Source organism: Pelodiscus sinensis, chromosome 1 (assembly GCF_049634645.1).
Source record: "Pelodiscus sinensis isolate JC-2024 chromosome 1, ASM4963464v1, whole genome shotgun sequence".
Classification (NCBI taxonomy): domain Eukaryota; kingdom Metazoa; phylum Chordata; order Testudines; family Trionychidae; genus Pelodiscus; species Pelodiscus sinensis.
In genome coordinates, this window is record NC_134711.1 from 328492857 (window position 1) to 328519995 (window position 27139).

The 27139-nt window shown below is 46.4% G+C and overlaps 2 protein-coding genes across 2 annotated transcripts; both read right to left on the reverse strand.

The window, feature by feature from the left end:
* Positions 1–3002: 3002 nt before the first annotated feature.
* LOC102445684 (olfactory receptor 52K1-like) lies at positions 3003–6943 on the reverse strand. Its single transcript, XM_075926506.1, has 2 exons — positions 6916–6943; positions 3003–3985 (listed from the first exon to the last, which is right to left on the reverse strand). The coding sequence occupies exons 1-2, from the start codon at positions 6941–6943 to the stop codon at positions 3003–3005; spliced, it is 1011 nt and encodes a 336-aa protein (XP_075782621.1).
* Positions 6944–13647: 6704 nt separating this feature from the next.
* LOC142829077 (olfactory receptor 52K2-like) lies at positions 13648–25287 on the reverse strand. Its single transcript, XM_075926599.1, has 2 exons — positions 25107–25287; positions 13648–14630 (listed from the first exon to the last, which is right to left on the reverse strand). The coding sequence occupies exons 1-2, from the start codon at positions 25285–25287 to the stop codon at positions 13648–13650; spliced, it is 1164 nt and encodes a 387-aa protein (XP_075782714.1).
* Positions 25288–27139: the final 1852 nt, after the last annotated feature.

Here is a 27139-nt window from a genome sequence, read left to right on the forward strand (position 1 = left end):
GCTCTTGACAGTAGAGGTTGGAAGCAGCCTGGCTTTTAGCTCAGAGGGTAGAGGCTCCTATACTCAGCTTCAGCGGTCCCAGGTTCAAATCAACCCAGTGGTGGTTACAAGAGCAACAGCTCAGAAAAACACCTCCACAGACTCAGAGTCTGCCAGCCGTGGGGAAAATGGGGAGACCAACATGAACTGCTTTTCTGGGGGTGAAGGGAGCCCCAGCAGGTCAGCTCAGCCTGTTCAGGGAAGGACACAAGGATTCAGAAACTGGAAGGAGCCAGCGTGAGTAACTTTTCCTTGCAACGGCAAAGCTTTAGCGTACTGTAGCCTGTTAGAAACCCAAACCCATCTTCCTGAGGCTGCTTTTCTGTGCTGGCAATTCCTGAAGTTGCCATGAGAACACAGTGGGATTCCTTACAGAGGAGGGATGGTCCATACGGTGCCAGACGCCATCTGCCGTAGTGTGGTCCAGGTGATGTGCCAGTCTGAGACACCCCTTTATCTCAGGAGATCTTGTTGTATCTCTGGTCTGTGGCTTCAGCAGGATTCACCTTGTTTCCAAACTGTGGGCCTTTGTGATCTGAACACTGCATGTCCTCTGTCTCAATACACCTGGGCCTTGATACTCCTCTAAGAGGCCAGTGTCAATCTAGAGTGAGCCAGTGAAAGCAAAATTTGAGAGCAGAATCCGAGCACCCTTCACAGACCCCCTCGTGTTGGGAATCTTTTGGGAACATAGATGCCCTTTGCAGAGGGTAGGAATGCGCTTCCCAGCAGAGCACGGAAGTTGCTGAATTGGAGATATTGAACAAACCACATGAGAAACCGCACGGCTCCCAAGAAAGTTACAGGGAGAGATGAAAGGACAGGGTGCGAGAAAAGGAACTGATCTTAAATATAAATAAATATTTGTCTATTTCCAATTTTACTAGGTAAAACCCTTGGTGTTTCTGACAACACCGAACACTTCCAGCCACTTTCTTCTTGAATGCCTTCCCAGGTGGTTCTTGTCTTGAACCCTGAAAGCCTTCGCACTAACTGTACTGCAGAAAGAGGCAACTCACCGAAACTCTAGCCAGAAGAGGCTGGTAATTCCGTTACTGCTACAGAAAGGCTGAGCCCTCCGAGGCAGCATCTGAGTCTCACATGTCTGACAGTCACCAAACTGGGCTGTCCCATTTATCATTCCCTTGCCCGGTCTCTGTGGACTCTCAGTTTGGCAGGACTTCCACACAATTCCCTAGCCACCGTGAACAGGGAGAACAGCAGAAATAGACCCTAGTGAACTGCAGCTTAAGAATATGCCCTGGGAGTGAAGAAAAGATTGGCTGAGACATAGCCCAAAGTCTCAGGGGAACCAAATAAAATTAATAGACCGCAGGTTTAAAACAAACATGTCACACCTCTGACACACTCACACAGGCCCCTAGCCCTGCAACAAACCCCTTTGCCAACTCTGTCCACACATCTATACAAGTGACACCATCACAGGACCTAACCACATCAACTACAAGATCAGAGGCTCATTCAACTGTACATTGCCTAATGCAGGGGTCGACAACCTATGCTTATAGAGTCAAATATGGTTCAGTAGAGACCCAAATATGGCTCTTCTGTCATCCCCAAAATACACGTAACTCTTTTAAATTAAAATGACAAATTAATTCAACATTTTTAAATGGTGTAATTACTCATGTCAAGATTTTTTTGACTATTTTACCTTTAACTGTTCATTTTAATAAGCATCGATCCTCTCCACTCATTGGGGGTTGTGTATATTCCCTTTTTATTTGATTGCTTGAGTAATCTTTCCATAATCATACGTGATGATAGATATCAACATTTTCATAAGCAGTGGGCAGACTTCTATGCATTTGTGAATAGGTGTGGATCTCCACATTGTCTCATTTATCACGAGAGATGGTTAGAAAACAATAAAATAAAAAGACTTTTCCTGTTTCATGATGAAACATGCAGCATGTGCTATAAAACACTCCAAGGGTGATGCACAAATAATTACTTTGTTATTGTTAATCTTTGTATTATCAGCAGGGTTTCCTGAAGGATTGGCTGTAAAAAAATCAGGTAAACTTTGTTGACTGGATCATCATACTTATTATACATTTATAAGTTCAGCATGGTCATTTCTTTCTTTTCACTTTGCCTATCTGAAAATCTAACTTCTATTCATCCTATTTATTTGACAATGGTGAGGCTACATCTGGAGAATTGAATCCTCTTCTGGGTTCTCCAGTATAGAAAGGATGTGGATGCATTTCAAAGGATCCAGAGGAGAGCAGCCATACTGATTAGGGGGCTGGAGCTCATGACCTACAAGGAAAGGCTGAGAGATTTGGGCTTCCTTAGTCCACAGAAGAGAAGAGTGATGAGGAATTTGATAGCAGCCTTCAACTCCCTGAAGGGGGGTTTCTAAAGAGGATGGAGGGAAGCTGTTCTCCGTGGTGTCAGATGGCAGAATAAAGAGCAATGGTCTCAAGTTACAGTGGGCAGCTCTAGATTGGATATTAGGAAACCTGGTTTCCCTAGGATGGGGTTGAAGCATGGGAATGGGTTCCCTAGGGAGGTGGTGGAACCTCCATCCATAGAGGTTTTGAAATCTCGGCTTCACAAAGATCTGTCTGGCATGGTTTAGGTGGGGTTTAGGTGGGGTTGCAAGTAGGAATAAGAGATCCTCCGGAATAGGGCTTTATTCCAGAGGATCGCGCCAGTCTGGACTCTTTTTCCTGGCTTTTCTCCAAGCCGGAAAAAAGCGGCAGCCATGTTTATTTAAATCCCGCAGGGGATATTTAAATCCCCCGCGTATTTCCCTATTCTGACTTCTCTCATTTCCATAGCTATAACGGGTAATGTGGCCAGTGTAGACACAGCCTAGGTGTCAGGACCTGCTCCGACTGTGAAGTAGAACAATGCAGAACCCAGCAAGACTGGGATAGAGCACCCCAATTAATGCGGAGACACCTGTACCCTCTCTTGCAACACGTGGGCAATCACATTCTGCGGAAGCATTTGCTCACTTTGTCATGAAGCTCTTTGGTTCTGGCCCCATAAATGATGGGGTTAAGCATGGGAGGGATGAGGAGATAGAGGTTGGCCAAGATAATGTGAATATGGGGAGCGATGCCCTGACCGAATCGGTGTGTCAAGCTCGTGAAGTAGCCTGGAGTATAACTGATAACTATCACACAGATGTGGGCGGTGCAGGTGTTGAGAGCCTTCTGGTGGGCTGTCTGGGAGGAGATTCTGAGGACGGCCCTGAGGATCAGACCATAGGAAAGAGCAATGAGCATCAAGTCTAATCCACTAACTGTAAATGCTACCACCAAGCTGTACATGCTGTTGACTTTAATGTCCCCACATGACAGCTTTGCCACGGCCATGTTCTCACAGTATGTATGGGCGATAGTGCGGCTGGCACAAAATGGCAGCCTGCTTAAGAAGAGGGGCAGAGGCAGCATGAGGAGAACAGCTCTTAGCAAACCCACAAGCCCTAAGGTAGCTATTCTTGCATTGCTGAGGATGGTGGTGTATCTGAGGGGTTTACATATGGCAACATAGCGATCAAAGGCCATTGTGACCAGGATGGCTGACTGCGTAAAAGAAACTGTGTTAACAAAGAACATCTGGGTGAAGCAGCCACCCGCCGTAATGCCTTTCAAATTGAACCAAAATATACACAGGGTATTCGGCAGGGTGGAGGTGGTTTTGGCGATGTCTGTGAGCACCAGCATGGAGATCAGCAGGTACATCGGCTTGTGCAAGGCCTTCTCTTGGCCTACAACAAATAGAATTGTGACATTTCCCAAGAGGGTGATAATGTAGGACATAGCGAAAGGGATGGCAATCCAGACATGGGCGTTTTCCAGGCCAGCGATGCCCATAAGGAGAAATATCGACTGATTAGAGGTAGTGAGGTTGAAACCTGCCATGACGTTATCAATTTGTAGATTGGTCTCAGAAACACTCATGTTGCCTGTGAAGAGAGAGAAACACATGAAAGGGCTTATGCACTATCCACAACACTTAGTACAGTATACACATGATAGTTAGTAACACTCGAAAAAGAGGGACGAGCAATGAGGTGGCAACATTTCAGATGGCACTATCTATATCTATCTCCATCTCCCTCTGTCCCTCTCCACATAAATGCCTATTGTATGGAACAGCTTGAACTCTTCAAACATCTAACCATATTCTGAACTGTATGGACTCAGCAAAAAGACCGGGGAGTCATGGTACTGAGCTTTGTGATACCCTGCTCACAGAGCAAGAATGGACAGGAACTAAGGAAATATATCCAGGTGAAGTGGGAGGCAGAATCTTAGAAGAAAAGGCAGTGCCATGAGAGCAGTCATTCGATGTTTTCCTCTCCTCTGGACTCTTCTCTATACAGGCAGTCCCCGGGTTACGTACAAGATAGGGACTATAGGTTTGTTCTTAAGTTGAATTTGTATGTAAGTCGGAACTGGCTCCAGATTCAGCTGCTGCCACTGAAACTGACCAGGGGCTGACTCCAGGAAGCCGGAGGCAGAGTTGCTCTGCCCCCAGCTTCCTGGAATCAGCCTGATCAATTTCAACAGCTGCTGAATCTGGAGCCTGGGACAGAACAGCTGGGGTGCTGCCCGGTAGGTTCCCACAGGACCAACCCGGCAGCACCCCAGCTGCTCTACCCAAGGCGTCCCGCAACAAAAGCCTGGTCTGCTGGGGGGGGGGGTGCACTAGCTGTGCCCCCTCCTCCCACAGCAGACCAGGGAGACCCAAGCAAAGCCGCACAGGCGGAGGGACCTCGCCACCCATGTGGCTTTGCTCCTGTCCCCCTGGTCTGCTCGGGGGGTCCAGCAAAGCTGCTAGACCCCCCAGCAGACCAGGGACACCCGAGCAAAGCCGCCGCCTGGGCGGCTTTGCTCCTGGGCAAACGAGCAAAGCTGCCCAGGCGGCGGCTTTACTCGGGTGTCCCTGGTCAGCTGGGGGGGTCCAGAGGCTTTGCTGGACCCCCCCAGCAGACCAGAGAGACCAGGAGAAGCTTTTCTCGCCCTGGAGGACACGGGCGGCGACCCGCCGCCCGTGAGCTCCGGGGCGAGAAAAGCCCCATTCGTAAGTGCGGATCCGACGTAAGTCGGGGACTGCCTGTAATACTGGGTAACCATCCCACACAGAGTAATCATAGAATGATGGAGCACTAGAATTGCAAGGGACCTTGAGAGGTCATCATATCACATCCCCTCTCCTCACAGCAGAACCAAACACCATTTAGATCATCTCTCATAGGAGTTTATACCTGCTCTTAAATATTCACTCTCCCTAGGCACGAACTAGCTAGTTCAGATTAGGCTTCCTAATCCGAACTAGCTGTACACCTCGTTCCACTGGGGAGGTAGTGTAGACCTAGTTCGAACTAGGGGGGTAGAGTAGACATACCCTTAGATACTTGAAAAATACTTTCATTTCCCCCTTTCCGTTTTCCCTTTTTCTAACTAAACAAGTCCATTTCCTTCAGCCTTCCTTCGTAGGTCATATTCTCAAAACCTCTAGTCACTTTTTTTGTTCTTCTCTGGACCTTTTCCAAGTTCTCCACATTTTTCTTGAAATGTGATGCCCAGAACTGGATACAGCACTCCGGCGCCTAATCAGCGCAGAGTAGAGATAAAAAATTCCTTCATGTGTCTTGCTCACAACACGTTTTTAATGCATCCCCAAATCATTTTTATTAAACTTCATCCGATTTACCTAGGGCCATTTCTCCTTTTTGAACGAGGACCCCTCCTAGCTTGAACAAAAACCAGGTCTACTGTATGTAGCACTTTAAAGACTAACAAGATGGTTTATTAGGTTATTGTTGATGAAGATATTGAACAGAGAAGGTCCCAAAACTGACTCCCCACTTTTTTTTTTAGAAAGGCTATACAGGATCAGATCAAAGGTCCATCTAGCCTAGTACTTGTCTGATGACAGTGGCCAATACCACATGCCCCAGAGGGAGGGAACAGAACAGGGAATCCTCATCTGACCCCTCTCCTCTCACCCATTTCTAGACTCCAGCAAAATCCCACTTGTTATGCCTTTTCGGCATGACTGTGAAACATTAGTAGTATTGCAGAACTAGAGGAGATCAGCTAAAGCGAGAAAACTATTCCAGGGCTAAGAAAACGCTTCTGCAGAGAGGTTGAAAAAAAGCGGGAATGTTACCTTAGAAATGTGATGAGTAGGAGGGGATATGAGAAGAGTCTGTATAATATTAACTGGTAGAGAGTAGATAAAGATTTGTGTTCTCTCTGTCTCATAACACAAGAGCAAGAGAACATTCAACTGAACTGAAATGTCTCAAATTCAAAATAAATCATTAAGAATACTTTTTGTCCCTCAGTGCCTAGCCAGACTGAGGAACCTAAGCCAGAGTCAGGAAAGGTTTGGACATTTACATGGCTAGTGAAACTATCTTGGTACAATAGTTGCAGCTCAATAAATATTCTGGGAAGCCCATACCTCAGTGTGTTTCATGGCACAAGCCAATCTCTCTCTGTTAGGTATGATGGTGACATCCTCATGACAGTGAAGTTCCTGCCCACCCCCAATGTTGGGGGTTTTACACACACTTTTGGATTGCCTGGGGCTGTCACTCTCAAAGAGAAAACAATGGGCTAGATGGACCATCATCCCTGGAGGCATGGAAATCCTGCTTAGGTTAAAATCTATCTGTGTCTCTCAACTCCGGGTATACCTCTCCCACACAAAGAAAACAGGCAAGTTATCTTATACAATTAACGTTTCGCCACTCTATCCCAACTGGTTCTTCTGGCCACCTGCCAACGCCTTTGTGAGTTACCTGAGTTTAACCTCTTGGTCACCAGATGTTGACCAGCACTCCTCCTATCCATCACAGGGGGGAAACAGAGTTTTTCATACCGAGCTCTGACTTTGTGCTCAACACCATGTTCACGAAGAGCACAAGGGCTTTGCTATTAGTGCTACAGGCCTGCACCTCTGTTACTTCCCAGTGTTCTGTGGGTGAGGACCATTCTTACGGACACCTGCTTCTTCTGAGACATAAGCCGAAGGCCTTTCTGGATAAGTGTAACTAGAGACACGTGTGAGCAACTCAGGTGCTTGCTCTATCCATGCCTCAGAATCAATGTTTGCCGATGACACAAAAATTGGGGATCACAACTAATGAAGAAGAGCAGTAACAGATGTAGCACAATCTGAAGCAGCTGGCAAACTGGGTCTAAGCCAATAAAATGTGTCCTCATAGAGCAATGTAGACATCTACATCCAGGAATAAAGAATGTAAGTGAGGCTGAAATGGTGCTGGATAACCACTGGATACTCTGAAGAAAATCTGGGGGACATGAAAGAATAATTAAGCCGAACATGAGCTCTCCCTGTCACCGTGTGGCCAAAAAACCAATGTGATCCTGGGATAACATCCGGGGTTCTCAATCAGCAGCAGAGAAAATGGTTTTTCCTCTGTATTTGGCACTGGTGCGACTGAAGCTGGAATCCAGGATCCATTTCTGGTGTCCATGATTCAAGATGGATATTGATACACTGAAAGGCATTGCAAAGAGGATCACAAGAATTAGAAAATGATTAGAAAACCTGCATTATGGTGATAGACTCAAAGATCTCAATCTCTTTAGTTCAACAAATATAGTTCAGGAGTCGCTTGATGCCAGAATCTCATATATAGATGCATAATAAATGTACACTGTCTTGTTCAATTCCTTCCCAGCTGGTTTTTGCCTTGAACCATGAAACTCTTCCTGAGCCCTTAGCACTAACTGCAATACAGTAAAAAGCCTCTCACCGAACTTCTGCTCAGCAGAGAACATTTCATTACTCTACAGAGAGGCCAAGATCCTTGAGCCAGCACCTGAGTTTCACATGTCTGACAGTTGGCAAACTGGACCAGTTACTTTAATCATTGCCCTGCGCAATCTCTGAGGACTCTCAGGGTAGGTCTAGACTACATGCCTCTGCTGACAGAGACATGTAAAATAGGCTACCCGACATAGTCAGTGAAGCCAGGATTTAAATATCCCCGGCTTCATTAAAATAAAAATGGCCGCCGTGATGTGCTAGCTCAGCTGATCGTCGGCACAGTGCGCGAGTCAAGACGTGGATTGTCAACAAGGGAAGCCTTTGTCAACCGCTCCCTTATGTCTTTTGTCCCAGAGTTCTTCATCATCATCAACAACCATTGGCTCAAAGCCCGTTGGTGTCCTATGCCTCTCCCACTATCTTCTTCCATCTTTCCCTGTGCAGTGCGGAGTGGCTTCATTTCTGTAGACTAGCTCCTCACCAATCTACTAGATCCTCTCCCCATTCTCTGTGGGGTCTGCCTCTCCTATTTGGACTATCCATTATGCCGAATACCAGAGTTGTAACTTTTGCCGGTTCTTATTTTACAATGCCTAGTCCCACTGCATTCACTGTTGTTTGCTTGTCCAGGTACATCCTCTGCCTCCTTCCTCAAAGTCCAGTGCTGTTCAGCTGCCCATATATGTCCCTTTATCACACACCCCACTCCAGCCACACAATGATACATCTCAACCAGGACCAAAACCAAGTACCAGACTCTACAGATACCGAGTAACCGCCACCAAGCAGATTTGAACGCGGGTGCTCTGGAGCTTAGTGGAGGAGCCTCTACAAGTTGAGCTATAAAGCCAACTGTCTCTCAGCTTAGGCTGTAGAGCCCCCTTGTTCTTATTTCTGGCTGTAAGTGGTCCACGTGCCACTACATGGGACAGTGACCCACACTGTGCGCATGGATTACAATAGTGCACATGTTCCTTCTGTCCATGTCCATGGTCCTCTGTGTTCCCACATTCCCCAGTGCTGCCTGCTTCTCTACATACCTCCTGCCTCTCCCAAAGCCCCCAGTACTGCTTTCATCGCTGTGTACCCTCCCTACCTCTACCATTGCCAGTGTGTTCATCCTGTTCCCTGCCCCACAATCAGAGCCGGCCCAAGCTACGGGCTGACCGGGCTACCGCCCGAGGCGCCCCATTGTAGGGGGTGCCGCACGGGGCTGCCGGGCCGGGCTGGGGTGGCACCGTGCATGTTCCACGTGCCCAGGGTGGCACCACACATGCACCAGGCACCTAGAGGCAGGGCCACGCATGAGCGGGGTGCCAGTTGGTGGGGGGTGCTGCGCTCCTGGGGACCGGGGCACAAGAATGTCTTGGGCTGGCCCTGCCCACAATCCCCAGTCCTGCCCACACATCCATCTAGGTCCTGCCATTTCCAGCCCTGCCAGACAGTGTTATCCCTCTCTGAGGTTGTAAAACAGGTGCCAGACCCCATAGCAACAGCTCAGAGAAAAACCTCCACAGCCAAATTAAACCCAGAGTCTGCCTGCACCAGGGATAAGGGGGAGAGGAGCATAAACTGATTTCCTGGGGAGGGAAGGGAGTCCCAGCAGGTCAGCTCAGCTTGTACAGGGAAGGAGACAAGGACTTGGAAACTGAAAGGAGCCCATGTGAGTAACTTTTTCTTGCAATGACAAACATTTAACATGCTACAGCCAGATAGAAACCCAACCTTGCCTTCCTGGGTCTGCTTTTCTGTGCTGGCAATTGCTGAAGTTGCTATCAGAATGCGGTGGGATTGCTAACGGGAGGAGCGATGGACCGTATGGTATCAGACACCACCTGCTGCAGTGCGGTCCGGGTTATGTTCCAGCCTGACACGCCCTCCTATCCCAGGAGGACTTGTGGTATCTCTGGTCTGTGGCTTCACCAGGAATCAGCAGGTTTCCAAACTCTGGCCCATTCTGATCTGGATACCGCATGTCCTGTGTCTCTCTTTTCTGCCCTGACGCTGCACTAACTGGATCTGCGCCATGAGATGTTGACCACGCTAAGTTTCCTCTTAGCCAGAGATCCATTCATTTGTACGGCCTTTTGGAACGTTGTATCCTCTGCAGACCGCGAGCTGCAGGAGCAAGGAGAGAGGAGGTTCTTCTGCCTTCCTGAAGAAATGTTTATCCTGGTTGATTTCAACTTTTAACGTTATGACTTTGAGATCTCAGCAAATCTTCAGTCATTCCACATGAGCTCGCCCATCCTCAGAGAACATGGAGCGACTACATTCGAAGTCACCGGAGGCTCCTGGTCATTGTAAAATAGGCCATTCTGTTCAGTTCGTACATGTGAATTTAGGGTCAACTCCTGGCCATATTGGCAGCTTTGCCATGACATCAATGGGATCATGATTCACCGTTACTGCTTATATTTTGTATCCCAGCTGTGAGAAGTATGGCTTTGTGTCATGCTACAGATAACGTTCTGTGAGGCTGCTGAGAGGATCTGAGGGAACCTCCCTCACCCCAGTTACAAAGCATTATGAGACAAAGTTTAAAAATGGGGCTCTCAGTACACCTGGGCCTTGATATAAGCAGTTTCAGCCACAGTCTGGCTGAATTCCTTCCCAGATGGTTTCTGCCTTGAACTCTGAAAATCTTGGTGAACCCTGAGCAGAACTGTAATACAGGGCTGTAATAGGGAAGGGATAGCTCAGTGGTTTGAGCATTGACCTGCTAAACCCAGGGTTGTGAGTTCAGTCCTTGTGGAAGCCATTTAGGAATTTCGGGCAAAAATTCCTCAGGAATGGTACTTAGTCCTGCTGTGAAGGCAGGGGATTGGACTTCATGACCTTTCAAGGTCCCTTCCAGTTCTAGGAGATAAAAAATCTCCATTATCTTGATAGGGCTCTCAAGAAAACCAGTGTCAATCTGGAGCAACTCAGTAAAGACAGAATTTGAGAACAGAGTCTGGGCACTCTACAACCACTTCTTGTTGGGAATGTTCTGGAAACACAGATGCCCATTGCTGAGTCTAGGAATGCACTCCCCAGCAGGGCAAGGGAGTTGCTGAATTGAAGACACTAAAAAAAACCAGAAGAAAAACCACACAGCTCCCAAAAGAGTAACTGGGACCTCTGGAAGGACAAGGTAAGAGAAAAGAACTGATCTGAAAAGTAAATAAATATGTCTATATTTCCATTTTTACTGGGTTTACCCCTTTCTGTTTCTGACAACATTAAGCAGTTTCAGCCACAGTCTGGCTGAATTCCTTCCCAGAAGGTTTCTGCCTTGACCCTGAAAATCTTGGTGAACCCTTAGCAGAACTGTAATGCAGAAAACAAAAATAACTCACCAAAATCCTGCTCAGCAGAGGGAGAACATTCCCTTACTCCTACAGAGAGGCCGAGCCCCCTGAGCCAGCGTCTGAGTCTCACATGTCTGAGAGTTACCAAACTGGACTGTCCCATTTATCATCCCCCTGCAAAGTCTCTGTGGAGTCTCAGGTTGGCCAGATTCGAAGACAATTCCCTTGGCACCATAAGCAGGGAGAAAAGCAGAAAATAGACCCCAGAGAACTGCAACTTGAGAAAGTCCTATTGGGAATGAATAAATGACTTGTACAGATTCTCAGGGGAACCTCAATTTTTCAGACTTTTTTTACAGTCTAGCAATTAATGGTTGTGGATTTTTTTTTGTCCAGTGTGTGATGTTACACATCATTCCTGACATACTGGTTTGCCCCCCTCTGTTACCTGGTTATTGCCCCTTACCTCACACACAGAAGATTTCCATTACTATCCATCATGCTGTCAACTTTGACCCAGTCCTGAACTTAGGTCCATATGTACGTTTTTCACAGATCAGTTCTGCTGGGCCAGCACTGCTGGTCTACCCCAACCAAGATACCAAGCCGAGAGCACTGCCCCCAAGAGAAGCAGCACACACACTGAAACTCTTCAGGTCTAAGGAGAGGGCAGTTTTGGGCCCAATTTCCTGGGATACCAGTTCCCAACTGGGATCAGAACCTGCAATTAATTATTTTGGGAAGCCCCCTTTAACAAAGAAAGGGACAATATGCATACTGATTGGACCTGCAGATAATAATTATTTACATTGGACTTGATAATAAATAAAAGTGATTTTATTAAGCACAAGCAGTAGGATTTAAGTGGTTATAAGTGAGAACCAGCAGAGCAAAGAAGATCACAAATTGAAAGTAACAGAAAAATCTAATTCTAACACTAAATCCTCAGTAGTAACTTATTACAAGGTCACCTTAAAACTTTTTCTGTTCCAGCTGCACTTTCAAACCAGGAAATCTCCCCTCCCCTCCCCTTGGGGTCCCTGGTTCACTCCCCTGGGTGTTCCAGCTGAAGACAAAAGACTCTTACTTTCCTGTTGTTTTTAACGGTTCCCTTATTGCATGGGGAGTCACCTGGCTTGTCCCTACCAACCACTGCTAAGACTTAAGGACAAAAGGCTCTTTGCTTATGACTGCCCAGACACTGAAGCCTCCCTTGATGGCTTTCATTCACACATTTAAACCCCATAACGTAGACCCTACTCCATATGTCCCATTTCACACACAAGAATGACACGTATACCAAAATCAGATAAAAAGATCCAGTGGTTTAAGGCATGAAGATTGATAGGTAGACTGGTGGAAGACACTGCAGCTTAGTTAGGTAAGGTGGCGTTCCATTGGTCCCTGCATGGCCAGGGTTTTTGATCAGTTTGATGGATAGATGCTAGACTTTCAGACAGTTGCAGAGAAAAGAATCCTAGAATCACAGAATCCTAGGGTTGGAAGAGACCTCAGTAGGTCACTGAGCCCAACCCCCTGCCCAAAGCAGGACCAACCCCACCTAAATCATCCCAGCCAGGACTTTGTCATGCCAGGACAAAAAAAGCTCTAGAGATGGAGATTCCACCCCCTCCCCAAGGAACCCATCCCAGTGCTTCATCACCCTCTTAGTGACATACTTCATGCTAATATCCAACCTAGACCATCCCCTCTGCAACTGTAGACCATTGTTCTTCATTGTGCCATCTGTCACTTCAAAGAACATTCTCTCTCCAGACTCTTTGGAACCGCCCTTCAGGTAGTTAAAAGCTATTATCTAATCCTCTCTCACTCTTCCCTTCTGAAGACTAAACAAGCCCAAATCTATCAGCCCCTCCTCCTAAGTCATGTGCTACAGCTTTCTTGTCATTTTGTTGCCCTCCACTAGACTTTCTCCAATGTATCTGCATTCTTTCTGGAATGGGGGCCCCAAAATTTGATGCAATATCCCAGATGTGGCTTCACCAGTGCTGAATAAAGGGGAATAATCACTTATCTCGATCTGTTGGCAATGATCCTTTTAATGCATCTGTCTATGCCATTAGCCTTCACTACAAGGAAACACTGTTGACTCATATCCAGCTTCTCAGACACTATGATCCCGAGATTCTTTTCTGCTGAACTGCTGCCTAACCAGTCTGTCCCAGCCTGTACCAATGTTTGGGATTCTTACAGAACTCTGCTCTTCTCATTGCTGAAGCTCATCAGATTTCTTTTGGCCCAGACAGTTCACCCCCTGCAGACAGAAGCCAAGTGGCAGAGGGTGGGGTGGGATTTGGGAGGCTGATGGGGGACAAAGAAAGAGGCAAGAGATGGTGAAGCAGAAGCAATGGAGAGAGCCGTGCTGGGTGGTGGAGTGATAAGTCATTAGATGTAAGGAACAGCTCCGATGGCAAACTGGAAGTATGCTGAGCTCAGCCAGATTGGGACAGAGCCCCCTGGTTTATGAGGAATCCCATTATCCCATCTTCACACACACGGGCAATCACATTCTGCAGCTGCATTTCCTCATTTTGTCGCGAAGCTCTTTGGTTTTGACCCCATAAATAATGGGGTTGAGCATGGGAGGGATAAGGAGATAGATGTTGGCCACGATCACTTGAATATGGGGAGCGATGCCCTGAACGAATCTTAGTGTCAAGCTGTTCAGGTAGCCTGGAGTATAAATGGTCAGCATTACACTGATATGGGCTGTACATGTCTTGAAGGCTTTCTGGTGGGCTTTCCTGGAAGAGATTCTTAGGACGGCCCTGATGATCAGACCGTAGGACAGAGCAATGAGCATCAGGTCTAACCCACTGACCACAAATGATACCACCAAGCTGTACATGCTGCTGACTGTGATGTCCCCACACGACAGCTTTGCCACAGCCATGTTCTCACAGTGCGTATGGGCAATAGTGCGGTTGGCACAAAATGACAGCTTGCTTAAGAACAGGGGCAGAGGCAGCATAAAGAGAACAGATCTTATGAAACTTGTAAGACCTAACACGGCTATTCTTGCATTGGTGAGGATGGTGGTGTATCTGAGAGGATTACATATGGCCACGTAGCGATCAAAGGCCATTGCAACCAGAATGGCTGACTGCGTAAAACCAATTGTGTTAAGAAAGAAGGTCTGGGTGATGCAGGCACCCACTATGATGCTTTTTAAATTGAACCAAAATATACACAGGGCCTTCGGCAAGGTGGAGGTGGATTTGGCGATGTCAGTGAGTGCCAGCATGCAGATCAGCAGGTACATCGGCTTGTGCAGGGTCTGATCTTTGCCGATCACAAGTAGAACTGTGACATTTCCCAACATGGTGATAATGTAGGACATAGCAAAAATAATGGCAATCCAGACATAGGTATTTTCCAGGCCAGGGATGCCTGTTAGGATGAATGTTGACTCGTCAGAGGGAGTGAGGTTGAAACCTGCCATGGCGTAGTCAATTTGTAGATTGGTGTCAGAAAGGCTCATGTTGCCTATGAAGAGAGAGAAGCACAGAAAAGGGTTACATGCGTTACACCACAATAATAATTATAATTAATAAGTCTATAGAAAGGGGGGTTGCAGGGAGGTGGCATCATTTGTAGATGGTTCTATATCTATATGTATATCTATATCTATGCCTCTCTCTCTCTGGCTATATCTAGAATGCAAAGAAAAGTTGGAAAAAGATACACAAATTGTGAACCTAATTTGTGTATCTTTTTTCCACTTTTCTTTCGAAAGAGACTTTTCTGATATTTGTCCCATCTACATGGGGCCAAATTCTGGAAAAACCTCCTCTTTTGGCACAGCCCTTTTTCATCATAAAATGGGGATTACAGGAATAGCAAAAGAACACATCTGCTTTTTTCAAAATTGCAGTCTAGACATAGCCTCTCTCATCTGTCTACATATTTGTATCTATATCTAGATAGAGATCTAGATCTTGGTTTAAATAGAGGTAATGATACAGATCTATATTTAGAGCTAGATACAGATTGTGTTAAAGATCTAGATCTGTATATAAAAATTAGAGCTAAATCAAGAGAACTTCTGAGAGGGACCTAAGCAAGCCAAGTGTATGGGCAGTACAATGGCAGAGAAACATCAGTGTCCATAATTGCAACATGCATGCTCATTGTAGGGAGAAGCATGATCTTCTCAAGCCTTAACCAGGCTCTTATTTAATTATGTGAACTCAGCAGAGGGACGTGGGGCTCATGGAACACAATTCTCGGAAACACAGCTCTCAGTGCAAGAATGGCCAGAAACTAAGGGAACTATTTTGATGTAGGAGAAGTGGGAGGCACCATTTTACAGAAAAAACAGTGCCGTGAGATCAGTCATTCAATGTTTCATTCTCTCTGGACTCCTCTGTGTGTAGTATTGTGAACCCATCTCTCACCAAATACTGCTGAACTAGAAGAGTTCTGGCCAAGAGAAGAAGAATATTCTAGAGCTGAGGGAAATTCTTATAGCGGAAGACGTTGAAAAAAAGTGGGAATGTTACCTCACAAAGATGCTGAATAAGAACGACAGAGAAAACTCTCTGTAATACTAACTGTTAGGCAGCAGATAAAGAATGTCTTCTCCGTGGTGTACGTCTACTCTGCAACACTATTTTGAAATAACTAGCATTATTCTGAAATAACTTAGTCCGCGTCTACACAGCAGGGAGTTATTTCTAAATAATATCAAAATACTGTCAAGGTGGAGGTCTTATTACTCCAACTCCTGTAACCCTCATTGTACAATGAGTAAGGGAAGTCAGAGGAAGAGTGCTCTAATTAAGTACTATGTAGACACTCCCTACGTTGAAGCTGAGCTATGTCCATTCCGTAGCATATTTCGAAAGAAGCTACTCAATTGACATAGCTCAACTTGCATAGCTTGCTTTGAGTTAAGCTATGCAGTGTAGACACACCTCCGTCTCATGACACAAAATCAAAATCAATAATTCAGAATGCTTTTCATCTCCCAGGTCCGAAGCAGCCTGAAGAATTCACATCACACAAAAAGCTGAGGCCATGACCTAAGCAAGAATCAAGAAGGGTTTGGACATTTACATGGACAGTGAACTATCCAGGTAGAACGGTTACAGCTTAGTAAAAATTTTGGAAAGCCAATGCCTCCCTGGGTTTCATGGCACTAGCCAATCTCTGTTTGCTAGGCTTAGAGTGGCATCCTCAGACAATGAAGTCACCTCTGGCCAACTCCCTAATACTGGGGGTTTTATACATTCTGTGCCGCACCTAGGGCTGTCACTCTCTATGGCTACATCTACATTGCGCATTCTTGTGCAAGAAGATATGAAAATGAGTCGTGGTGATGAATATTTTCAGGTTGAACAGCTCTTGCACAAGAGGAAGTTTTGCCCAAAAAGGAGCAGTCTATACTGCTCCTTCTTGTGCAAAAGCCCCTTGCACAAAAATGACGGCTCATTAGGTATACAAATGAGGCTCAGCGATAGTCATTGCTGTGCCTCATTTGCACATCTTCTTTCGCAAGTATGTGCAATGTACATGTAGCCAAAGAGAAAACACTGGCTAGATGGACCATCATCTTGATCTATGATGCCAAAAGGAGACAAAACAAAGATTGTCAGACTGAGCTACGACTTTGTGCTCACCGGGATGTTCATGAACTGCAGAAAGTCCTTGGTATTTAGGCCTACAGGATTGTTCCTCTGTCACTTCCCATATTTATTTTGGTGCATCAATTTCTTGCAGACACTAGTTTATCCGAGACATAAGTTGAAGGTGTTAACAAACAAATATCAGAGGGGTAGCCATGTTAGTCTGAATCCGCAAAAGCGATGAGGAGTCCTGTGGCACCTTATAGACTAACTGAAGTGTAGGAGCATAAGCTTTCATGGGCAAAGACCCACTTCGTGGGCAAAGACCCACATGCATCTGATGAAGTGGGTCTTTGCCCACGAAAGCTTATGCTCCTACACTTCAGTTAGTCTATAAGGTGCCACAGGACTCCTCGTCGCTTTAACAGACAAATGTAAGCAAAGACTTGTGTGAGCTACTGAAGTGCTTGCCCTTCCCATGCCTCAGTATCAACGTTTCCAGATGACACAAAAATTGGGGGATCATAACTAGTGAAGCAGAGCAGATACCTATTGAGTGCCCTGTGGAGCAGTTGGTAAAGTGGGTCGAAGCAAATAAAACATGTGATTCTAGAGCAATGTAGATATCTACCTCTAGGAACAAAGAACGTAGGTAATGCTCAAACGATGGGAGACAATCCCTGGAAGCACGGGTTCTCAAAAGAAAGTTTGGGGGACATGAAAGAATAATTAAACCAAACATGAGCTCTCAGTTTGATAGGGTGGACCAAAGAACCAATGTGATCCTTGGATGACCACCAAGGGTTATCAATCTGAGGTAGAGAAATGGTTTTACCTCTGTATTGAGCACTAATGTGACTGTGGCTGGAATTCATTGTCTAGTTCTGGTGTCCATGGTTCAAGATGGAGGGCACTGGAGGGCATTCCAAGAAGAATCACAAGAATTAGTAAAACATTTCAAAGCCGGCCTCAGAGTGATAGACTCAAAGATCTCAATCTCTTTAGTTTAACAAATAGAGTTATGGAGTGACTGGATAACAGACTCTACTACCTAGATGTGGAACACATCTTCTTTAAAATATTTCTGAAAGTTTCTTTGTTTGTTTGTTTGTTTGTCCCAAAAGATCGCCGAAATGGTAAGAGCTAGAAACATTAAATTTTGCACAGATACTACTGATTTCCTAAGTTAACTGGATTGATTATATCTCAAAATCAGTTTCCCCAGAGTCCCAATTGGGCCCCAGAACCCCAGTTGGGCCACTAATTAGCTTTTAGTAGTGCCTGATCATAGGCATTTGCTGGATTTTCTGTTAAGCATGTCACATAAACTGCAACTACGAGATCCTTTCCCTACGATAACAGAAAAAGTACTAGCTATGTTAATTTCTTAAAGTAAAATATAAGAGAAAAGTATTTCCAATAAAATATGCTATGTTAATGTTATTGACATAGTTCATTCATCATACCTTTTACTATATTTTCCCCTGCTAGTATATAATAATAGGCTTCTCAGTTGAGCATAAGGAGATTTAGGTGGATGTAATGGCTGGAAGTTGAAATAAAAAGAAATTCTGACTGGGTACAGTGCATCCATCTTTTAACCTTGAGAATAATTTCCGAAAGGACATGGCAGATTCTTCATGACTGAGAAGTTTTAAATGAAGGTTGGATCATTCTCTACAGGAATTAAGATCGCACAGTCATAACGTTCCCTCCTCGCCGTGAAATCTGTGCACTTTTCCCCAGGACCCACCTGGGGGCACTTTGCCCTCTACCGAGCTGAATTATCTTTATCGGGCAAAATCCTCATGTGACTGTGGCACCTTAGAAATGTGACATTACATGTACATTTCACAAGTCTGAGCGATCCTGTCACCATCGTCATGGACATTATTGGTGGGGAAAAAAAATGATTTGACCCCATGAAATCTCTGCACTGAGGAATGAGTTTCCCACTCTTGCCATGAAAGACTAACAGAACTGGCTAGCAAATGGCACCAGATCATCCTGGGTTTAACAGGTGTGTTCCAGGGTCCCACTGTTACAGGCAGCTACAGGGTCGTGTTAGACTGGATCTGCAAAAGCAACAAGGAGTCCTGTGGCACCTTATAGACTAACATATTTATCAGAGCATAAGTTTTCATGGGCAAAGGCCCACTTCCTCAGATGGAATTTCCACTACATGCATCTGATGAAGTGGGTCTTTGCCCACGAAAGCTTATGCTCCAATAAATCTGTTAGTGTACAAGGTGCCAAAGAACTCGTCCACTCTTATCCAAGGAGGTCTTGTGATATCTCTTTGATCTGTCCCTTTAGCAGCATTCAGCGCATTTCCAAACTCTGGGCCATCCTGATGTGAATACCACATGTCCTGTTTCCCCGCCTCTTTTCTGCCCCTGAAGCTGTGCCTCATTGGACCTGACCCATGCGATTTCAACCCTGCTAGGTTTCCTTTCAGCCAGAACGATTCATTTTGGAACTTTGTATCCTCTACTAACACAGAGCTGAAGGAGCAAGGAGAAAGCAGAGCTGTCTGCCTTCCTGAAAAAATTATTATCCTGATTGTTTTCAATGTTTACCCTTATAACTTCGGGATCTCAGCAAGCCTCCAGTGAGTTCTTCTGTCCAAACGAGCTCACCCATTCTTAGAGGACATGGGACAACTCCAGTTGAAGACACTGGAGGCTCATGGTCATTGTAAATCAGGCCGTTCCATTCATGTCCTTATGTGTAGATTCACGGTCAACTCCTGACTATATTGGCAGCTTTGCCATTGACTTCAATGGGACCCGTATTGTGTATATTTTGGCTCCCAGGTTTAAAAATCACGGCTTTGGGTCCTACAGAGAGCACTGTTCTGTGAGGCTGCTGAGAGAGTCTGAGGGAAACCCCTCAGGTTATGTAGCGTTCTGAGACAATGTCTAAAAGCTGGGGATCTCAATACACCTGAGTCTTGATACGGTTCTCAGGGAAGCCAGTGTCAATCTGGAGTGACCCAGGAAAGGCACAATTTGAGAGCAGAATCTGGGTACTCTACAACCCGTTCTTCATAGGAATGTTCTGGAAACACAGATGCCCATTGCAGAGGGAAGGAAGGGAAAGGAAGTTGCTGATTTGGAGACATTGAACAAACCATAGGAAAAGTGGCACAGCTAAAAAAAAAAAAGCTACTGGGACAGATGGAAGAACAAAGTAAGAGAAAAGTAAAAATAAATAAATATTTGTCTATTTCTAATTTTACCAGGTAAACCCTTTGGTGTTTCTGACAACACTAAGCACTTCCTACCACTGTCTTGTTGAATTCCTTCCCTGGTGGTTCTTGCCTTGAGCCTCTTCCTGTGCCCATAGTATAACTGCTGGACTTGAACCTGGGACCTTGTATAGGAGAATCGACCATCTGAGCTACAAGTCAGCTGGCTCCCAGCCCATACTGTAGAGGTCTCTTGCTCTTGGCTGTTGCATGGGACAGTGAACCACACATTAGGGCTATGTCTAGACTGGCATGATTTTCCATTAAAAGCATTTTTGGAAAAGTTCATCTAGATTGGCAGGATGCTTTTCTGCAAAAGCACTTTTTGCGGAAAAGCGTCCATGGCCAATCTAGATGTGCTTTTCCGCAAAAAAGCCCCGATCGCCATTTTCGCAATCGGGTCTTTTTTGAGGAAAACAAATCTCTGCTGTCTACACTGGCCCTTTTGTGCAAAAGTTTTTCGGAAAAAGACTTTTGCCCATACGGGAGCAGCATAGTATTTCCGCAAAAATACTGACAATCTTACATGAGATCGTCAGTGTTTTTGTGGAAATTCAAGCGGCCAGTGTAGACAGCTGGCAAGTTTTTCCAGAAAAAGTGGCCAGTCTAGACACAGCCTAGGTGTCTGGGTTACCATAGCATTAACAGTAATGCAGAAAAAAGCAACTCACCAAAATCCTGCTCAGCAGAGGGAGGAAATTTCCTACTGCTACAGAGAGGCTGAGCCCCCTAAGCCAGCGTCTGAGTCTCACATGTCTGACAGGCGCCAATCTGGGCCGTCCCATTTATCATTCCCGTTCACAGCCTCTGTGGACTCTCAGGTTGGCAGGACTCTCAGACAATTCCCTTGGCTCCGTGAGCAGCAGAGACCCTAGAGAGGTGCAGCTTGAGAGCTTCTCCTGGGAGTGAAGAAATAATTTGCTGAGACGAGGCAGAAAGTCTCAGGGGAACCTGAATTTTGCAGGTTCTAGCAACTAATGGTTTTACTTTTCAATCCTGGTTGCAATGTAAATCCAGGTGCACTGAGTGTGGGATGCTGCCCCAAGAAAGAACAAAGTCATTTTTAACTGATTGTAGCTGCATATGGCTGCATACCGCCCTGGTGGCTGAAATATCCAGTTATTTGGCCACAGGCTATGTCTAGACAGCAGAGGTCTTTTTGGGATATGGGACGTATCCCGTAAAAACTCTGCCACGTCCAGGAAATGCATCTGCTCTTCTGACATTTTTTGCGGAAGAGCAGATGTGCTCTTTCAGAAGCCCTGTCTTCCTCGTGCCCTGAGGAAGGAGGGCTCTTTTGAAAGAGGAGGTATTTTCTAACTTTGGCCTAGTGTAGATGGGCCAAATTTTGGAAAAGCCTCTTCTGAGAAAAGTATGGAAAAAGGTACGCAAAATGCGGAGCGCAATTTTCATACCTCTTTCTGATAAAAAGCAGCTGTCTAGACGTAGCCTCAGAAAAGTCACTGCCTTGCTGTGGAGATGAAACAATGTGCTTCTGAACTATTACAAGCCAAAGAGCATGGAGAAGTCTCTCTTGTCTCAGGATTGTGGTCTCAGCAGTCCTTTCCAGTATGACTTGCTGAGGTCTAAAGTAGTTGAATCTGTGGTATCTGGCAGTTGAAACTCTTGTTCATCTATTCTCTGCCTCAGGGAAGCATCGAGTTTCAATTCTGTGTTAACTTTTCAGAAATCGATGCAGAAATCTGTTGCCTTGTCCTGTCTCAGGACTGTGGATCTTCTCCACTCAGGCTATGTCTACACTACAAGGTTTTTGCCCCCAAAACAGCTGGTTTTGAGCAAAAACCAGCAGAGTGTCCTCACCTCAAGCATGTTTTTGCATTAAAAAAATTACAGTAAAATGGCAGAAGAGAGGGCTTTTTGCGGTACAGTTATTCCTCTCCCCAAAAGGAATAACTCCTTTTTGTGCTATAGCTCTTGTGCAAAAAGACATGTGTGGCTGCTCCGCTGGGATTTTTGTGCAAGAACTGGCCTCCCAGAAAAAACACAGGTGGCCTCTTGGACCAGTTTGGTGCTTGGTTGGTTTTTCTGGTTTTGAATCTTCTTTTTGCCATGGAGCCGGAGCTACCCCTGGGCAGGCAATGGCCCCATACTGCCATGCTGGAAATTCTGCTGCACTTCCATGACACCCTCATGATGTTCCTGCCCCATCTGGACTCAGAACTCAGCCTTGAGCCCCTCGCCCAGGCTGTAGCACCAATGGCCTTGCCACTGAACGTCTTTCTGGAAAGGCGATTTTGGAGGCTGGACACCCATTCCGACTGGTGGGACCATCTCGTCATGGAGCAGTGGGACAACCAGAATTGGATTTGAAGCTTCCGAATGCAGAAGGCCACATCCCAGGAGCTGTGTACCTGGCTCGCCCCTGCCCTATAATGACAGGACACCCACCTGAAGCCCGCCACCCTCCTGGAGAAGCAAGTCGCTATTGACCTGTGGAAGCTGGCCACCCCCGACACCTACCATTTGGTGGGAAACCAGTTTGGCGTGGGAAGGTTTACTGTTGGGGCCATCTTGATGGAGGCAAGTCACTCTCAGGGGACAATCCTTGCGGGGTTGGGGGGCCAGAAAAAGGGGACTGTCAGGAAAGGACAGAGGGAGTGGGTGATGAAGTGGGAGTTGGGGGGGGGGCTCCTGGTCTCACCCTGCCCTGCTGCTGGGTGGGGCATGTGAAGGAGGGAACCTGGGGTCATGGCTGGGAGCAGTGGAGGAGCACCTCCCAAGGGCTCAGGCACCCCCTCTAATTTCCTATTTTGTATGTTTCTATGTGTCTATTTTTAGTTAGAGCTGCTGAACAGGATTGTCTGTCCTGGAGACCTGGGCACCATCATGGTCAGCTTTCCTCGGCTGGGAATCCCGAATTGTGGAGGAGCGCTTGATGGGACTCGTTTCCTGATCCGTGCACCACCCCATCGAGCAGCCTACTACATACTCAGGAAGGGCTACTTCTCCATGGTGCTGCAGACCCTGGTCGACCCTGTCAGCCGGGGGTCAGGGCAGTGTGTGTGTGTATGTGTGTGTATTACCGAGAAAAGGTTTAACGTCTATGCCTTTACCACTAGGACCGGGGTCCCGTCGCGGAGGGCAGCCAACAGGCTGACAGACGCCCCGAGTTAATAGGAAGAGCCTATTACATCTCAGATTTCAGCTGCTAGGATACAAGATCCCTCCGTAGGGGGCAGTCTAGGGAAGACTGAGAGATGCCCCAACGGATCTGTCACCTGGGAGTGGCATGATCCAAACGCCCAAGCTCTTCCTATACCTATCCCTTATGACCGGCTGAAGTTCTATTAAATTGTGCTTGGTTCTGTTACAGCAATTGAAGTAGTCAGGTTAAAACTTAAACAGTTATAGGTTTATTAAAAAGGCTTATAAATCATATGGTTACAATGGCTATTGCTCTATTTCTTAACTGCTAGCAAATACAGGTCTTAAAAATGGTTACAAAGAAAATAAAGATAGAAAACAGAAAGAATGGTACCAAGTGACAGCTTAATCTTTAAAGACCTCTAAGTCTATGTGCACACTTAAGACAAAGGACCACATCCAGGTACAATTTTTACCCCCTTCTGTGCTTTTCGACTCCAGAGGGTCAAGCCAGGGCCAGTCCCTCAATTCCTAGGAAATACGAATACGAGGTGGGCGTCCCCGTGGAACCTCGGGAGGTCAAACCCCTAACCCGACCAGCAGATAGATGGTAGATTGACACTCAGAGTAAATGTGCTGCTGGACCCATCTTTATACCCATAGGGGCCCGTATCCTCTTTCTTATCTAAGATGCCGAATTGTACTGGTTTGTCTTTGTGACGCCAGTTCTTACAAGCAAGTTTCAACTTAATTTACACTTGCAAGAGAGATAACTAAATTGTGAGTACTAGACATTTTTTTACTGGGCAAGAGATTCCTTCCCCTCGGACGGCTGTGTGTTCGTATCAATATGGGTTTTAGTCAAGGGCACTCCTCGGCAGCCTCTTGGTCAGCAAACGGCATATCTCTGTTTACAGCCATTCACGGTCTCAGCAGCCTGTAATATCCTGAGCCTCCTGTTCAAGGCTTTTACTGCTCTGGGTGCCCTGTATGCTCCAGGCAAGCAAAAATGGATGATACAGGGGGGTTCCTGTCTGGCTACAGAGCCCCGGGGACAGTTTATGGACATTTGTATGGGGTGGTCAGACCGGGCACGTGATGCCTGCATCTTCCGTAATTCCTACCTGTACTGCAGGCTGCAGTCTTGAACATTTTTCCCACAGCAAAACTTTGCAGTCAGGGTTGTGCAGATGCCAATGTGCATCGTCGCCAATGCGGCGCATCCCCTTTTGTCTGGCTCATGAAGCCCTACACTGGCCACCTGGATGAGAGCAGGGAACAATTTAACCCGCCCCTGAACCGGGTTCACTTGCAAGTAGAATGTGCCTTTGGGGGTATGAAGTGGAGGTTTAGGTGCCTACTCACTCGCCCTGGGGGAACACAGCATCCCCAACGTGGTGGCCATGTGTTGCGTGCTCCACAACATGGTGGAGAAGAAAGGGGAGGCCTTCCTCTCAGGGTGGGAGACACTGGCTGATGTTGAGGGGAAGCAGGCCAGAATGTGCATCTGGGAGGCCCTGCATGAGAGATTCTCAGAAGGAGCCCAGTGACTCTCCCCAGGGCCTCCCCAATGGGGGCTTGGACCTGCCCCCCCCCAAGACCTTTCCCCCCACAACCCATCCCTGCCCCACTCTCCGGACAGTAAACACAGACACCAGGTTTTCTTTGGAAAATAGACTGTGTATTAAATAACCAACAAAGTGAGCATGGAATAACAATCAATAACAAAATAACAGTGTTGTTTTCAAAAATAAACTTTGTTTTAAATATAAAAACATTTCTTTAACTGTGGAGAAGGGGAGCTGTAAACCTGGAAGGGGGAGGGGGGCTCAGGGCAGACGGTGTCGCCTGGACTGCAAAGTCCTGCCACCTTGGGTCTGTGGAGCTAGATGTGATCGGGGTTGTGTGGTGCCTGGGACAGTAGGGGGGTGGGCAGGAGGGGGGCTGCAGCTGGGTCTGCAATGGCTGGGGGTGGGGAGGAAGGGAGTACAGCGGGAGCTGGAGCAGGTTGAGCAGGAGGATTGGCAAAAGGGACAGGACCTGGGATTGCCATGGCCTCCCAGATTGTGGCACAGCTTGCTGTCTGCTGCTGGACGAGCTCATCCAGGAATTGGTCATGACATTGAGCCTTTGCCCACATCCACTTGGCCATGGTCTCCTCCAGCCTTTCAGGCACACGAATGTGCTGGCGCATGAGGTTCTTGTACATGCGCCAGTACATGTTCGAGGCGGCTCACGAAATTATTAAAATACAATTTAATGGTGTTACCAGAAATGGCAACACAGAAAAATCTGTAAGGGAACATTTTAACCTGTCTGGCCCTCATGAATGGATTTAAAAGGAGCTGTCCTTCTACAAAGGAATTTCACCAGCCAACGACAGAGTTGCTGTTCATTGCAAATTTCACACTGTTTCCTTGGGGTTGAAAAAACCCATGATCTGATTACTGCATTATAAGGCCAGCTTTCACTGCATTTAAAACCTCACTTTTGCACTGGCCCTACAATTGACAGCTACCTTTATTATTCTACTTTTTTTACTGTTATAAACTCTCACTCCTATTATCCCTCCCTAGCTCAAATGATGAAGTGTGTTTGGCCCATGAAAGCTCTTGATATTAGATGCATATTTGACAGTCTCATTGTGATCACTTAGGACGCGGGCTCCTGTCCTCAGGAGAGACAGGGGATCTGTCATTTGCCTGAGCAACTCAACCCTCCACACCATTCACACCACATGCAATGTGTTCCACATCAATGGTGAGAAAAACAACCAAGGAAAGAGGCCCAGAGACACAAGGAACCCCGCTCTTGGGGCATAGGGATAGCGCCAGCAGCCATCTCTGGGCTGTGAGAAATGTTCACAATCGGCCCCCCACAGATCCCAAGCTGCCTGTGCACACTCGGGCTGCTCTACAGTGACACCTGGGGTCAGACACTTGCTCCTGTGATAGACACACACACACACCCCCGTAAGCATTAGCTGGCAGGTCCCTTTTCCTCAGCATGTGCCCTTCTATCAAGATCATGTCCCCTCTCCTGAGTTCAGCCCTCTCCTCATGGCCCCACCCTGCTCTCATGGCTGCTAATAATGTTCCAGGCTATTTCACCAGCTTGATACAACATTTTGGTTGGGGCATCGCTCCCCATATTCACTTGTAGCAGGGCTGGCATGTACTTTCCTGGCTCCAGCCCCTCAGTTCCCGGCTGTCCACTGTCCCTGGCTCTCCACTGACACAGCTGGTGTTTGCTTCCCCATCTCCCAGTTCTAATCTGCGCCATCTCCTCACCTCTGCCTCAGGGCTACTGCTCAGCCTCGGGCCCAGCTCTGGTTATTCTGACTCAGTGCTGCTCCTTCACTCGAGCCCAAGTCTACTATCCGGGCTGCTTCTCTGGACCCTCTGGTTCTGAGTGGGTTTGCCAGATTTCTACTGCACTTATAGCCCAACGTTACTGTGGTTTAAAGTAAAAGGTTTGGAAATGTGGCTAGTCCCAGGGAGGCATAGAAACAGGCAAACTATTACTAAATATCTTTTAAACGTTTATTAAAGGGCTTCTACATATAAATTATTATTTTATAAATTTCTTACATACGTAGGCACTAAATAATTATTAGAATGTCCAATAAGCAAAATGCAATACAGTAAAGAAAATTCCTTGAGTTTTCTCTAAATCCCAATAGTTGTTAACAAGGGACTAGGGATTATTAACAGTTACATTTACATCAGTCTTACTTATAAGACTAATCATTTATCTAAAATTTTTAACACTGCTACTTAACAATACCTCTAAAAAACTTTCAGAGAACAATACTTACATTTAACAGACACACAAACTAGAATAACAATATATTTGGTATTCGTTATGTTTGGTATACGTTACGCTCTACAGGAACTCGTTTGATTCGGTGAGCGGGATGGGGTCCTGGGGTGATCAGTCCTCGGACCTGGCTCATATTTCGCTATCCAATGTTTATTCGGGATTCCTCAATTTGATATAGGAGGGGTAGCTGTTTTATAGAGAGAGCTTTTGCGCACTTTTTTTGATAGGCTAGCAGACCCTATCTGTTAAGT